We start from the raw sequence: 12,994 nt of genomic DNA, 5'->3' as shown, positions 1-12,994 counted from the left end.
TGTTCAAATATATATATATATATATATATATATATATATATTTATTTATTTATTTATTATTATTTTTTTTTTGGGAACTTTGAAGACATTAAATACCCTATGGCCTATACATACATATCACAAAAATCATTTCGTATTTTTGTAATATTTTTTATAAACATATAGAAACACATTTTATAATCTTGAATCAAGAAAACCCAAGAAGAAAGGGTTGCAGAGGAAGTATTTTCCTATTCAACTATACCTTAACATCCCCAATCATTCAACCTTTTCTCGAAACAGTTTCTTTTGAGACTACAGAAAAGGCCTATTCATTCAGACCAACGTGTCACCCTTCTACCTCTCTCTCTCCCGCCACTTGTCCATTCCAAGTTTTTGCCTTGAGCCCCCACGCACACTCCTAACCCGCACTCCCACGCCCCTTCTACAACCTTTCTTCTTTGTTCTTTAGTTGAGGTTTTTCTTTCACTTGCTTCAAAAATTGATTTTCTTAAAACACACAAAAACAATATGTCACGATTGAAATTTTCGTTATAATCAACAATCCATTTTTTTATTCTTGATTTATTATCTCTTAAGTTTCTTGTTCTATTAATTTATGAGATAGTTCATTTATCTTTTTGAAATTGTATTTAATGGCTGAAGTTTATTGCTTTGCAACTCGAAATCTTGTTTGAATTTTGTGTAAAAATTGAATATTGGAAGAAGGAGGGCTTAATATGAATACCAAGATCAAGTTTTGCTTTATGGGTTTGTGTGAATCAGATCATGAAGTGGTTAAACATGCATATACATATGAATATAGATGAATTAGATGCCATTATAGTATTGTTGAAGGTTGTGTTATTTTTGTCTTATGGGGGGTCGTGACGATGGTAAGAAGATTTTAGGAACAACAGTAATGGATACTCTTTGTTTGGATATTTCAACAAATAGATTTTCAAGAGATTTGTTGCAGAGATTTATGGGTGGTGGTAGTAGTAGTGGGAGTGAGGCAGTGAAAGAGGAGGATGAGGAGATTGAGTTGAATCTTGGACTGTCGTTGGGAGGGAGATTTGGTGTGGACAAGAGCTCCAATAAGTTAGTGAGGTCTTCTTCTGTAGCGGAGTGTTTACCGGTGGTGAGAGATGATAATGATGCGGTGGCACCACCATCGGTGGCTTATACGGGCCTGTTGAGGACCTCTTCATTGCCCGCAGAGACAGAGGACGAATGGAGGAAGAGGAAGCAATTACAGACCTTGAGGAGAATGGAGGCTAAGAGGAGGAGGTCAGAAAAGCAGAGGAATTTAAAGAGTGATAAAGGAGGTGGAGGTCGTGGTGGTGGAAATTTAAGTCTGGAGGAGAAAAAGGAAATTGAGGTGAATCTGAGAGAGAGATTGGAGAGAGAGAAGTCTTTGGCCATGGCGAAGAGGTCTGGTTTGCCATTCCGTTTGGCAACGTCTGCTGCCACTGCTACTGATCAGGCCATTCGAGGTGGGATTGATGAGGCAGTGGTCCAAGGGAAGGGGAATTATTTGGGAGGTAGTAGTGGGATGCAAAAGTCAATGGAATCAAAAGGAGGAAGTTCTTCGAATATATCTGAATTCAACACTAAAACTTTTGAAGGTATTTTGATTTCTATATGTTCTTGTTCGGCTGAAATTTCTGTTCAATGCTGTTTTTAAACTGTAAAGTCATTCACTTAATGTTAGACTCCCTCAAATGAGTCGATGAATTTAATGTGCTCGAAGCAATTAAAGAAACACAGTTGATCTTCATTTTTATCTTGCACTTTAACTTTTTGGTTTTGAATTCTTTCTGGTTATCACATCATGTGTGCTTCCTAATTGTTACCACAAAACAATAACCAATATTCCATTATTCCTAGTGCGTGTTCTTTTGGATTTCAAGTCGGATATGGATGGTCCATAGTTCCTAGGTGACATAACGGGATTCTATTCATCTTACTTATTTTGTGTTTCTTCATTGAAAAATTTATGGAACTTGGATTACAAATGGTTAATGCTTTTAAAATAAAGTGGGATTTATAACAACATATGACTTCTGTCTTATTCTTTTTGGAAGCAGGATATGTTGGAAATTCTTGATATTTTTTGTGTCCCATGTTTTTCTTATGATATGTCCGCCTACGTTATTCTTTTGCTATAAATAATCACGTGTTAGTCCCTTTTTGTATTTTCAAACAATCATTCAGAGATGCACAATTTATCTTGTGCTTTTTTGGAGCAACCTCTACTGCCATAACTTCAATTATGCTGCTTATTCTTCATTATTGCTCCTTTAGGTAAAGGCATTTGAGAAATTTTAGGAGTGAGAATTATTTGGTGAATATCTATCCTTTTTCAGAAATAATTATTGGTAAATAGGAAAAATGGTTTTTGTTAAGTGCCAATTGAAAGATATTGTGCTAAAATTTGGGTAGCCCTACAAGTCGTTTAAGGTGGGACCACATCAAAGAGCATTCTCCTTTGCAAAAAGATTAACTAATATATTTTTATGCTCAAAATCATTTTCAAATATGAGAAATTGAGTTTAAAGTGACATGCTCAACAATGGGAAATTTGGTGGTGAAAGTGGAAGTCTGTAATTAATTTTTCTTTCAATGAGGTGTGGACACGTAGAATATAATTTTCTTGTGAGTTGTTCACATGCATCAAATCAGAATGTATTATATGGTTTGGTTATTTTATTTTTTGAGTATTGGTATGACCTTTCAAGTAGGCATATATTTTCACAGTAAATGTGTCCTTCAACGATGTTTCTTTTTAAATGTATAATTGTTTATAGACTTGGTCTAGAGGAAAGACTAAAGACACGCCTTTAAGAACATATATGTCAACTCGGACGAACACTTTAAACCTCTGATGCTCAGACTCTTCGAAATGGTTGGAGTACCTGTATCGGACACGACACGACATAAGTATGGGTATGGGATATATGTCAGATCCTCCAGGTTTCTACCGGACACTTCGCCCTTTTTGTTTTTTCTTTTCCTTTTCTTTCCGTTTCTACTCTCTATGAACCTAGCGCTACCTCCGGGATGTTGGAAAAAGATGACGGCGCTAGATTTTCCCTTCTTCTTCTTTCTTTTTTCTTTGCCTTTTCTTTTTTTCCTTATTTCCCTCTCTGTATCGATGGTTTGAGGTTTTGTTTGTATAAATTAAAAATGAGTTCCATATAATACTACTTAGTGTTCCACTAAATTCAAATTACAATCAAGTTCCTCATTTTCTATTTTACATAACATTTAGTAATTAACCTCTCATAATTGAAAACTAAACTTCAAAATCCTATTTTATTCATCTTAACCACTTATTCAACACTATTTTTTCTTTGTGAACAATTGATATTGGTCTATTCAAAATAACATCTTAAGTTAGTAAAAAATTGAAGTTTGAAAGATGTACTCGTATCCAAAATTTAGACTCTTTTTAGTCATATCCACGTATCCTACATTTTAGAAAATAAAAGATCCGACACTTAGACACGTAACTATACCTGAGTCCGAGCATCATAGCTTTAAACAACTATAGATAGATTCCTGTTTGTTTTCTTTCAAGCCTGCATCTTACTTTAGTCCCAGCCTGTCAAGTGGAGTGCAAGGCATTGTTCAAATGATGTTACTGTCTGCAATTTGGAGTAATAGTATTACAAACAGAGTTTTTTGTATCTTGAAGTTTATGGACACCGATGCTGTACAAATTTGTCTTAAGGAGATAGAGGGAAACTCTCGTGTTAATCAAGCAGTTTCTACACTTATTTTTTTATTAATCTGTGTAAAGCTCATGTAATTTTTATTTAGTAAATAAAATATTTTCACAATATTTTTTCCAACATAAAGATGAGTTAGATTTTATGAAGACAGAAGAATTATGCCTTGCTAGCTAGATAGAAGAACATTGACATGTTTAAAGGATTTCCTTCCAAAACTTGGAAAGTTCAAAAGTTTTGCAGACTTAATCATATTATGCATATCGTATAGAAGGGGCACTTTGGAACGACGGTTCAGACTTCACAGAGGTGTTCCCAAACTTGTGGCCTCGGTCATCCTGTCACTCCTCGGGGTAAAAATTATCAAAGAATGCCATGCCCATTGAAAAGAAGTGGAAGAAAGGAAAGGCACCTTAAACTTTTTAGTCTGAGTAATTTCATTTAAAGATTTGATGCTAAAACTTACCTGTTTTCTACAGACTATTTAGGCAGATAGATCAGTAGATGCATCCCAGTGATTGTGTTTTAGAGACAATAAAGCTATTTATTTTTGGGGATAAGAGAAGTATTTAGACTTCTAGCTTTATAGATGCATGCCTTTAGTTTTGTTAAGGAACCTCCAAAAGGGATGCCTTCCAAATGGTACATGAAAGTTCCAAAATAATTATCCATTGCTCGTAGTTATTTTTGAGGTTTCCTTGTTTTCATTTCAGGATCCAGCAGTGGTGGTGAACTGAGCCCCGGCAGTATCCAGACTTTTCGTGAGGGAATCAATCAGGATGTTGGCTCATCTGGGATGAAATCAAGAGAGAATATGAGCAGAATGACTCAACCAGACACGGAGAGTCTCTCTGCAAGATCTGATGTTGTAATCAATCGAGGAAGGGAAATTGGGACGAATGCAGTGGAGGATATGCCTTGTGTTTTCACAAAGGGTGATGGTCCTAATGGTAGGAAAGTCGATGGGATACTATACAGATATGGAAAGGGAGAAGAAGTGAGAATAATGTGCGTATGCCACGGCACCTTCCTCTCACCGGCCGAGTTTGTTGAGCATGCTGGAGGCAGCGACGTAGATAATCCGCTCAAGCACATAGTTGTGAACCCGAACGCTTCTTCCCTGTTATAAGGGCCGCCTGCATGTTACCGTTCACACGAGGGGTAAAATGTTTTCAACTTGATGACGGCCTCTTTTTTTTTTTTTTTTTAAATTAAATTTTCTTCTTGAAATGACCGTGTAATAATTAGCTGATGCTTATATCTGAAAGAAAAATGGAAAAATTGGTTGTACCTATGTGGATTGCATTCTGGAAATACAGAGCAATCAATATTAATTCTTCCTGATCATTGCTTAGATTGATGGAAATGGTGCATGCATATTCATATATGGAATGACGACAAAAAAATAAAATAAAATAAAATTGGTTTTGACGTGAGCGATTGTAGAGAATATAATAAGCTAGCTTCTCTCTTTTTAGCCTCTTAAGCTTTCAGAATATGAGGTTGGTTCTTGGCGAAGTTTTCTTTTTCGAAATTTGTAAGCCCTGGCAAAGAACTTGTACTTGGATACATTAATTTTCAGTTTTTGTGGCACTTTAGTATCGAGCAATAGGTGTCGGCCAAAAGGTTCAATATGATTATTAGAGTCGAGCACATTTATTTTTTGTTAAATAATAATAATAATAATAATAATAAAAATAAATTCTATGTTAAACCATCACATATTTATGTTGAAAAAATATTTGTTGTAAATGTTACTTATTTTATCCAATCGTAAGGGCAATGCTATAGATACAAAAAAAATAAAAATAAAAATAAAAAATAAAAAAAATTCATAGAATTAAAAAGAATGACGCTTGGCAGATTATCTAAAAAAGGGTATCCTCAACAATTGCGGTAATCAGGTTATTGAAAGATGACCCAAAAAAAAGAAAGAAAAAAAAAGCAACCATATAGGTGCTGCATATGGTTTTTGTCTGTTTTTTCTAGGAGTGGGCGCAGAACCATTGGTTTTATAGTTAGTTATAGAACCGAATCGGAGTTGAACCCATCGGTATTAGTTCGGTTTGGTTCGATTCTTTACATTGAAAATGTTAAAATAAAATATTCACTAATAAAAAATGTAAAGATGTTACCAACGTGATACTTTTAACAAAATATAGAAGAACCGAACATACTATTCAAAGATTAAAAGAAAATTAAGTATACAAATTTAAAAATAATATCTAAATAATATAAGTTACTATCATCGAGCAATCATCAACTTATATACTCAAATGATTACACAAACTTCCACCAAAATCAAAATCCTACATTGAATTGGACAACCTTCAAAAATTTATTGCAACTTCTGGTTTTATCGGTTATAATTTGTAGAAATCTAGATGAAATGTTTTGATCGGATCAACAGCTATGATTACATAGTGAAAACAAAATAAAAATTTCACATATTAGAAATGAAATTATATATTGTAAATAAATTTATTTAAGTCCACGTTTGGCCCCCATTTTCTAGAAATGAAAATGCGTGGAATAGTATTTTTTTGAAAAATGAGTAGTTGAAAAAGAAGAAAAAATTTTCGTTTTACGTATAACGTTATTTTATGAAAGATTGTGTGATTGAAAATAAGAGGAGGAAAAATGGAATATAATGAACGAAATTTAATGGAGGCCAAACGGGGGCTAGGTACAGATTTACTCAATATTCTAATTTGGTTTGTAAAGCACTTAATCAAAGAATTATAAGAAGAGAGAATCAAAGAATCAAAGAATCAAAGAAAAGAAGGAAAGTGCTCGAGTATAAAATGAAGAAGGAATCCAATTATTTTTTTATAAAAGTGATTGGAGATTGAGTCATATATTTTATCAAAAAAAAATAAAAAAATCCTATGAAAACCGTCCAGTTCCCAGCGATTCACATACTAGAATTGAGAACCGAATTAGAACCGATTGATTCTTAATAATTTGTCCCAAAATTCAATCGTTTTTTAAAAGATTCGGAACCGAATCGTTTGGTTCCAAACGGTTCCGGTCCGATTCCCAAAATAAATGCCCACTAGGGAAAAACTATAATCGTAACTATTATTTTGCATCAAATTAGCACTCAAAATATTGTGCAGAAACCCATTGCTCAATAAAATAATGTTGCATAGTACTAGTGGTCTTTATAATAAATTTAGATGTCATATAGCCCAATTGATGTTTAACACGAGCTTATGTGGCAATACGTGACATTAAAAGATAAGTTCAGTTACATGATAGATCATGACACCACGTTTAATTAAATCTATCGTGTGCTTCCACATGGAAGCTAGGCGACAAGTCATTACTCCATATCTTTATCTTTAGTTCAATGTATCATTTAATGAAGTAAGTATTGACATTTAGACCGATGTTAAATAATATTACTTTCATTTAAATGTTAAATTCATCGAATTCGATCTCAAAGTACTCAAGTACATTGCAGTAACTAATGTGTATTCCTAAATTTATTAGACAATCGGTATAGATAAGAGAAGTTTCTTTTTCATTTATGATAGATATACTTCTATAATTTATGATATATTGTCATAAGAATTTTAGGATGCTAACTGAACAAGCTAACGACAAATCTTGTCTGCTGTAATTCCTTAATTCTTCTTTAGATATCTAAATCTTTGTGGTTACTGGACCAAGTCCTAAGAGCATAGCACTGCAAGGACTATAATTTCTGTAAACATAAGCTCAAAATATAATGCAGCTGGATTCTAATCAAAATACTTGATCCAGTCCCAACTTCTGAACTTTCAGCTTCTCAGAATTCCATATGATGCCAATGAACTCTGTAGGATTACATAACTTCGAGGCTACGTTCAAATGGTGAAACAAGGACACAGAATTTCAAAGAGGACGACCCTGTGCTAGGTGAGAAATCGGGCAGTTATCAGTTCCTCGTGTATCATCTGAATTTGCATATGAAACATGCACATGAAGTTTCGTTTTAGAAGATGAATGACCAAAATAATATCAGCCTTATTACATGAGACTCGTCCCTCCACCACAGATTAGTGCAGTGTCGTAATTTTCGCCTTAAATCAACTGATTACACAATATGAGACATCAAAGTAAATTTCTTGCATGCCATACACAGGAATTATACAATTGAAATTCAGTTTATACAAGTTCAGACAGAACTGCGAACAGGATTTTGACAAAAAAGCTATGTAGCTAAATCGAAGCTCATAATCCCGAATAATTTGAATGAAGGAAAAATCAGTCTGCTATACATTCTAATACTAGAATGAATAAATTGAGAAGCAGCACTGTAGTGTGGTTAGCCACTGGGTGGTTGAAAGTGTTTGAGTCGCTGCACAACTTGCTTCATTGTTGGCCGAGCAGAATATGATTCAAGAGTACAAAGAACAGCCACATGCAGCATTTTCACGAGGTCATCCTGTGGACCCGAATCCCATAGAGACGAGAAGAAAAAATCCTCGGCCTGACCTTGTTTGAGTAACAAGCACGCCCATGAAACAATGTTGAATCCATCTTCATATGAATAAAATGAAGGATCGAGAGCTTTCTTGTCAGACAATAACTCAAGCAGCATCACCCCATAGCTGTAAACATCGGCCTTGTTGGATACGCGGCCTGTCAGTGCGTATTCTGGAGCTATGTATCCGTAAGTTCCGGCTACACAAGTGGTAGCATGAGTTTGTGTAGCAGACAGAGATTTTGACAATCCAAAGTCTGACAAATAGGCATTGCAGTCGTTGTCCAACAAAATATTACTAGGTTTGATGTCGCGATGTAGAATACTCGGATTACACTGATCGTGCAGATAAGTTAGTGCAGATGCAACATCGAGAGCAATCTTGTGAACTATTCTCCAATCAAAAGCTCTTCTGGCTCTTTCCCGAATGAATTCTTCTAGATTTCCACCAGGAAGGTAGTTATATATCAGAAACATTTCTGCTTGACTGGCACCATACCCTATCAAAGTTATGAGGTTCGGGTGTTTGATTCTTCTCAGTGTCCTGACCTCGGCACAGAACTGTGGGATGCCTTGGCACCTTTCAGTAATGAGCCTTTTCACTGCTACTGTCATTCCTGGAGAAACTTCAGCCCGGTAGGTGGCACCAAATCCACCATTTCCTATGCAGTTGCTAATGTTAAAATTTCCCGTTGCCTGGATCAAACCATCATATGTTAAGGGTACTCCAATGTCCTCGAAAAAGTTAGTTTCTCTTCTCTGTGGTGACATAGTATTCTGACCCTTTGAATCTGATATTTTCCTTTTTGCATAACAAAATACAAAAACCAAAACAACTGCAATAACGACTGCTACAGATATTACGCATACTTCAAAAATAAGATCAACTCCGTTTTTACCACTTTTAGGATGGCTTCTTGATTCAGAAGGTGCATGCTTCTGCCTAGCACAACGGCCCCAATTTGTCGGTCCCTCAAAGTTGGCTCCAGAAGCAAAAACTATCTGCAGCTTTGGAAGTGTGGTAATCTCAATGGGAATGAAACCATCAAAACAGTTATAATCTTCTAATGCGACATCAGCTAATCTGGGAGACACTGCTCCACCTGGATTCCTCTTGCTCGGGAGAACATTAATTTGACTTGAAAGAACAAGAACCGACAAATTAATACAATTTCCGAGCTTTTCAGGCAGGGGACCACTCAATCTGTTTCTCGAAACATCCAGAACTTCAAGGTTTCGAAGTTCACCTAGCTCCATAGGGATAAAGCCACTTAATGCATTTGAAGATACCAAAAGTGTCCTTAAATGACTACAATTTCCCAAAGCAAGCGGAATTTCCCCCTTTAGGAAATTAACCGACAAATCCAAATGCTCAAGATTCCCACAATCACACCCCAAATTATCTGGAACATGGCCTACTAACTGATTAAACGACAAATTCAGCACTCTTAACTTCCTAAAACCACCAATGAATCTGGGAATCACACCATTAATTTCATTTCCTGCTAAATTCAAAATCCTTAAAACCCTACATATTGCGAGGGAAGGTGGAAATTTCCCAGCAATCATGTTATATGCAAGGTTAAGAACCCTTAAATTCCTTAAACCAGTGAATTCATAATCCGAAAAATTTCCCACAATAAGATTCCCTTCAAGATCAAGTACTTCAAGATTTTTAAGGCTCCATATTTGGACAGGAATCTCACCCCTGAGTTCATTGAATGGAAGTGACAGAACCTTAAGTTCTTTGAGTTTTCCGATAATGGGTGGCAGTTTTCCTACAATTTTTCCATTCATTTCGGTGCAGTTTCTTCGTATTTCAAAGCCATGCAAAGCTAACACAGAATTCATAGAACACTGATGAGAAACCGAAAAGTTACCTTCAATTTTCAGCCGGGAAACTCTTAAATTGGAATTGCAGGACACTCCAAACCAAGAGCAATAGTCGGAACTGCCTGCATTCCAACTGGAAAGAATTCCATGGGGGTCTGAAACAGATTTCTTGAATTCCAGCAGAATCTTTTTCTCATCTGAAGATCCGCCAGAGACTGATAGAATGTACAGTAAAATGCAAACCAAATTCATGGCCACGAAAAATGCAGAATCTGCCCTTTGCATAGCAGCAAAACACACCATTCTCTTATTCTTCAGAAACCCTGTATGAATAAAAGTAAAATTTGTCAACTACTGTTGCAGAATTTAGGATGAAACAAAATTATTTCTTACTCTTTTCCAAACAAATCCGATATTCGAAATGAAAAAGAACAGAACAACATAGGAGAATGCAGAGAACAACAACAAGAAAAATCAAGAATCTTAAAAAACAGAAGTTCTGGTGTTGTGAGAAAATCAAACCTGAAAAGAAGATGATTTTTTCCTGTCTTTAACCAGAAACAACAAATTTTACTCCAAGAAACAATAAGGGTTGCAGAAAAAGAGAAATATTTTGTTTCTTATTCTTCTTCTTCTGCAGATTGCTGTTACTTCTCTCAGTATAAGCTTACTATATCATTTTCTCAGACAATTTTTTTCATGCTTTAAGGAGGAGAAGGTGGACCCCATATGGGGACTTTGGCTGCTTCCATGGGCCCAATATCAACCCAGTACACATTTTTGTTCATTTATCAGAAACAAGCATAGTTGAAAGTCATCTATGCACTCGTGCCACGTAGCCTGACCAAAAGATCTGCCACATGGCATAACTGTATACATCTAACGTTTATTACCATTAAAATGATGATAACTCTTAAAACGAGGTCAGATCAGAGAGATCCTTCTTTATAATGCACAAATTTTCTTAATTTAAATCTCATTTTAACAATCTATCATGTGGGTATCTCTTAAAATCTCTTAAAATATTAACCAGATTTTCACATCAATACACAGTGAAATACAATCAAAGCAAAATAGTAATTGAACCTGGTTTAAGGTTTTGATATTTAAGGAAAACAGAATGATTACATTTTGCGTTCAAATGTTAAGCTGTAATTGAAACCTCTCAAATTTTGAACATTTCTTCAATATAATCAAGAAGCTTTTCCCTAAGAAAAGAAAAAGAAAAAAAAAAAAAAAAAATTGTAACCTCCGTCGTCAAGAAACGCTACGCTTACTTTAAAAAAATAAAAATAAAAATAATAATCCTTTTCTGACCTTTAATCTTGAAGAGATAATGACAATTAATTAAAGGACATATCATTAATATTTCTGTCAACTGCATGCATCTTCTTCTTATTATCGAAATCTGATTGAAATTAGGCTGTCATTAATTGCTTGTTGTTAGCAAGAGTCAAAAAAAGTTGTTACTGTCAGACAGAGTAACAAATCAGGAGGAAGCAGTAAATGAAAAATGAGAAAAAATAATGCATGCTGATTTATTACGACATAATGATGTAAGCATGACGTCGAATTTAAGCAATTGAATTTACCTATATAGAACAATATTGCAAGTTATGGACTAGGTTAATCTAGCATGATTTATTATCAATGTATTGCATACAGATCAAAGCCTAATAGAATGTGGCCGAAATGGTCGATAAGAACAAGTTCTTCCAAGAAAACGAAAATAATGTACAAATCGGATTCCCGACTTTGTCCAGAACCACATTACAAGTTGAGGTTTCGACAATGGACAGCCTTCCTTAACCTCTCTTTCTTCTCTAAGCTCAGAAGCAGCAGTGACTGTTGATGGACCATATCGCTAAGGGAAAATACAACACCTACTTCTATCTTTATATCAAATGGGATAATTAGTTGTTCTATAAGAGAAGACCTTTACATTTCAACCAGAAACTACTTCGTCTTTAATTAGTCTCTAAACCTTAGCTTTACCATATCTTTTTGTTGGTTTTAGGTTTCCAACGGAGATTAGTTAGCATATTCAGTAAGATGTGACAGGAGAAAAGGGTAATGCTCTCCTTTTCTCAACAGCGTTGCAATGACAGCATGAATAACATGAACTGGAAGAAGAGCAAGAAAAGCAAGAGCACCGATTTCATAATGCTACTTTCAATCCCTCCATGGAGCATGGTGATATCATATGCTGATTGGGCTATCATTTTTGAGTAAAGCTTAGTTTCCCATCAGGCAAACTGCATTGCATCAATATAAATTACTTCACTATGCTCAAAGATTAACAATACTATTAAATATGCTATTATTATTCTTCAAGAATCGATACAATTAATACACTCTAAATTAGACAAGAAGACAAGAAAACATCCAATAGGTAATAATTACTTTTCAATGTGCAACATTTTCTCAGTTAAAGGATAGAAAGAAGCATACTTGCAAGAAGGATCGTCAGTGATTCTTTTTGGTTTACCATTCCATCGATAGCAGAACATCAAGCTGCAACTGGAATGGTGGAACTTACAGCTTGGCCAAGTTGAACACTTGCAGAAGCAGCTGGACAAAGATGGGCACTTGCAGCAGCAACTAGAACAAGATGGGCACTTGCAGGAGCAACTCGAACAGGTTGGGAACTTACAGTGGCAGCTCAGCCAGGTTGGACACTTGCAATGGCACCTTGGGCAGGCTACCTTGCAGTTGCAGCACTGCCATTTACAACACCTCAACCACTTACAACCACAGCCTGGCAATGTTAAGCAATTTCTCAAGCAGCCCGTAAAGCTAAACCACATGCAAGAGCAGCCAGAGCATTTCTGGCAGCACTTGGGCGACTTAAAGCAGCAGCTTGGCCATTTACAACAGCAGAATATCGAGTTGCAATTATAGCAATGGCATAACGAACATGCAGGCTTCTTTCTGCAACACACAAATGGCTTGTTTGGTAAGGTGGATTGTACAATAC

At 35.5% G+C, this 12,994-nt stretch overlaps 2 protein-coding genes across 4 annotated transcripts; one reads left to right on the top strand and one right to left on the bottom strand.

Annotated features, from left to right (window-relative positions):
• Positions 1–215: 215 nt before the first annotated feature.
• Positions 216–5,067, top strand: LOC111373820 (ninja-family protein AFP3-like). Its single transcript, XM_022996402.1, has 2 exons — positions 216–1,607; positions 4,427–5,067. The coding sequence occupies exons 1-2, from the start codon at positions 857–859 to the stop codon at positions 4,840–4,842; spliced, it is 1,167 nt and encodes a 388-aa protein (XP_022852170.1). The 5' UTR covers positions 216–856; the 3' UTR covers positions 4,843–5,067.
• Positions 5,068–7,804: 2,737 nt separating this feature from the next.
• On the bottom strand, positions 7,805–12,851 carry LOC111373819 (probable LRR receptor-like serine/threonine-protein kinase RPK1). Of its 3 annotated transcripts, none has more exons than XM_022996399.1 (3): positions 12,469–12,851; positions 12,171–12,272; positions 7,805–10,340 (listed from the first exon to the last, which is right to left on the bottom strand). In XM_022996399.1, exon 3 carries the CDS (start codon positions 10,318–10,320, stop codon positions 8,026–8,028), a length of 2,295 nt encoding a protein of 764 aa, XP_022852167.1. In that variant the 5' UTR covers positions 10,321–10,340; positions 12,171–12,272; positions 12,469–12,851; the 3' UTR covers positions 7,805–8,025. The 3 variants fall into 3 exon arrangements, with proteins under 3 accessions (XP_022852167.1, XP_022852168.1, XP_022852166.1); XM_022996400.1 differs by lacking the exon at positions 12,171–12,272 and having other exon boundaries at positions 7,805–9,962; positions 10,065–10,340; positions 12,469–12,627; XM_022996398.1 differs by lacking the exon at positions 12,171–12,272 and having other exon boundaries at positions 12,469–12,627.
• Between the last annotated feature and the right edge of the window lie 143 nt (positions 12,852–12,994).

This window comes from Olea europaea, unplaced genomic scaffold (genome assembly GCF_002742605.1).
Source record: "Olea europaea var. sylvestris unplaced genomic scaffold, O_europaea_v1 scaffold1167, whole genome shotgun sequence".
Lineage (NCBI taxonomy): Eukaryota > Viridiplantae > Streptophyta > Magnoliopsida > Lamiales > Oleaceae > Olea > Olea europaea.
Note: the sequence above shows the minus strand (reverse complement) of the source record. Positions and strands in the feature narration are given on the sequence as shown.

What these genes read in the sequence shown, in the direction of transcription:
- LOC111373820 (XM_022996402.1), top strand. Translation starts at nt 857, where the DNA reads ATGGGGGGTCGTGACGATGGTAAGAAGATTTTAGGAACAACAGTAATG. An exon ending in CAACACTAAAACTTTTGAAG is followed by an intron (nt 1,608 to 4,426) that starts GTATTTTGATTT and finishes TTTTCATTTCAG; the next exon opens with GATCCAGCAGTGGTGGTGAA.
- LOC111373819 (XM_022996398.1), bottom strand. Translation starts at nt 12,508, where the DNA reads ATGGTAAACCAAAAAGAATCACTGACGATCCTTCTTGCAA. An exon ending in ACTGACGATCCTTCTTGCAA is followed by an intron (nt 10,341 to 12,468) that starts GTATGCTTCTTT and finishes TTATTCATACAG; the next exon opens with GGTTTCTGAAGAATAAGAGA.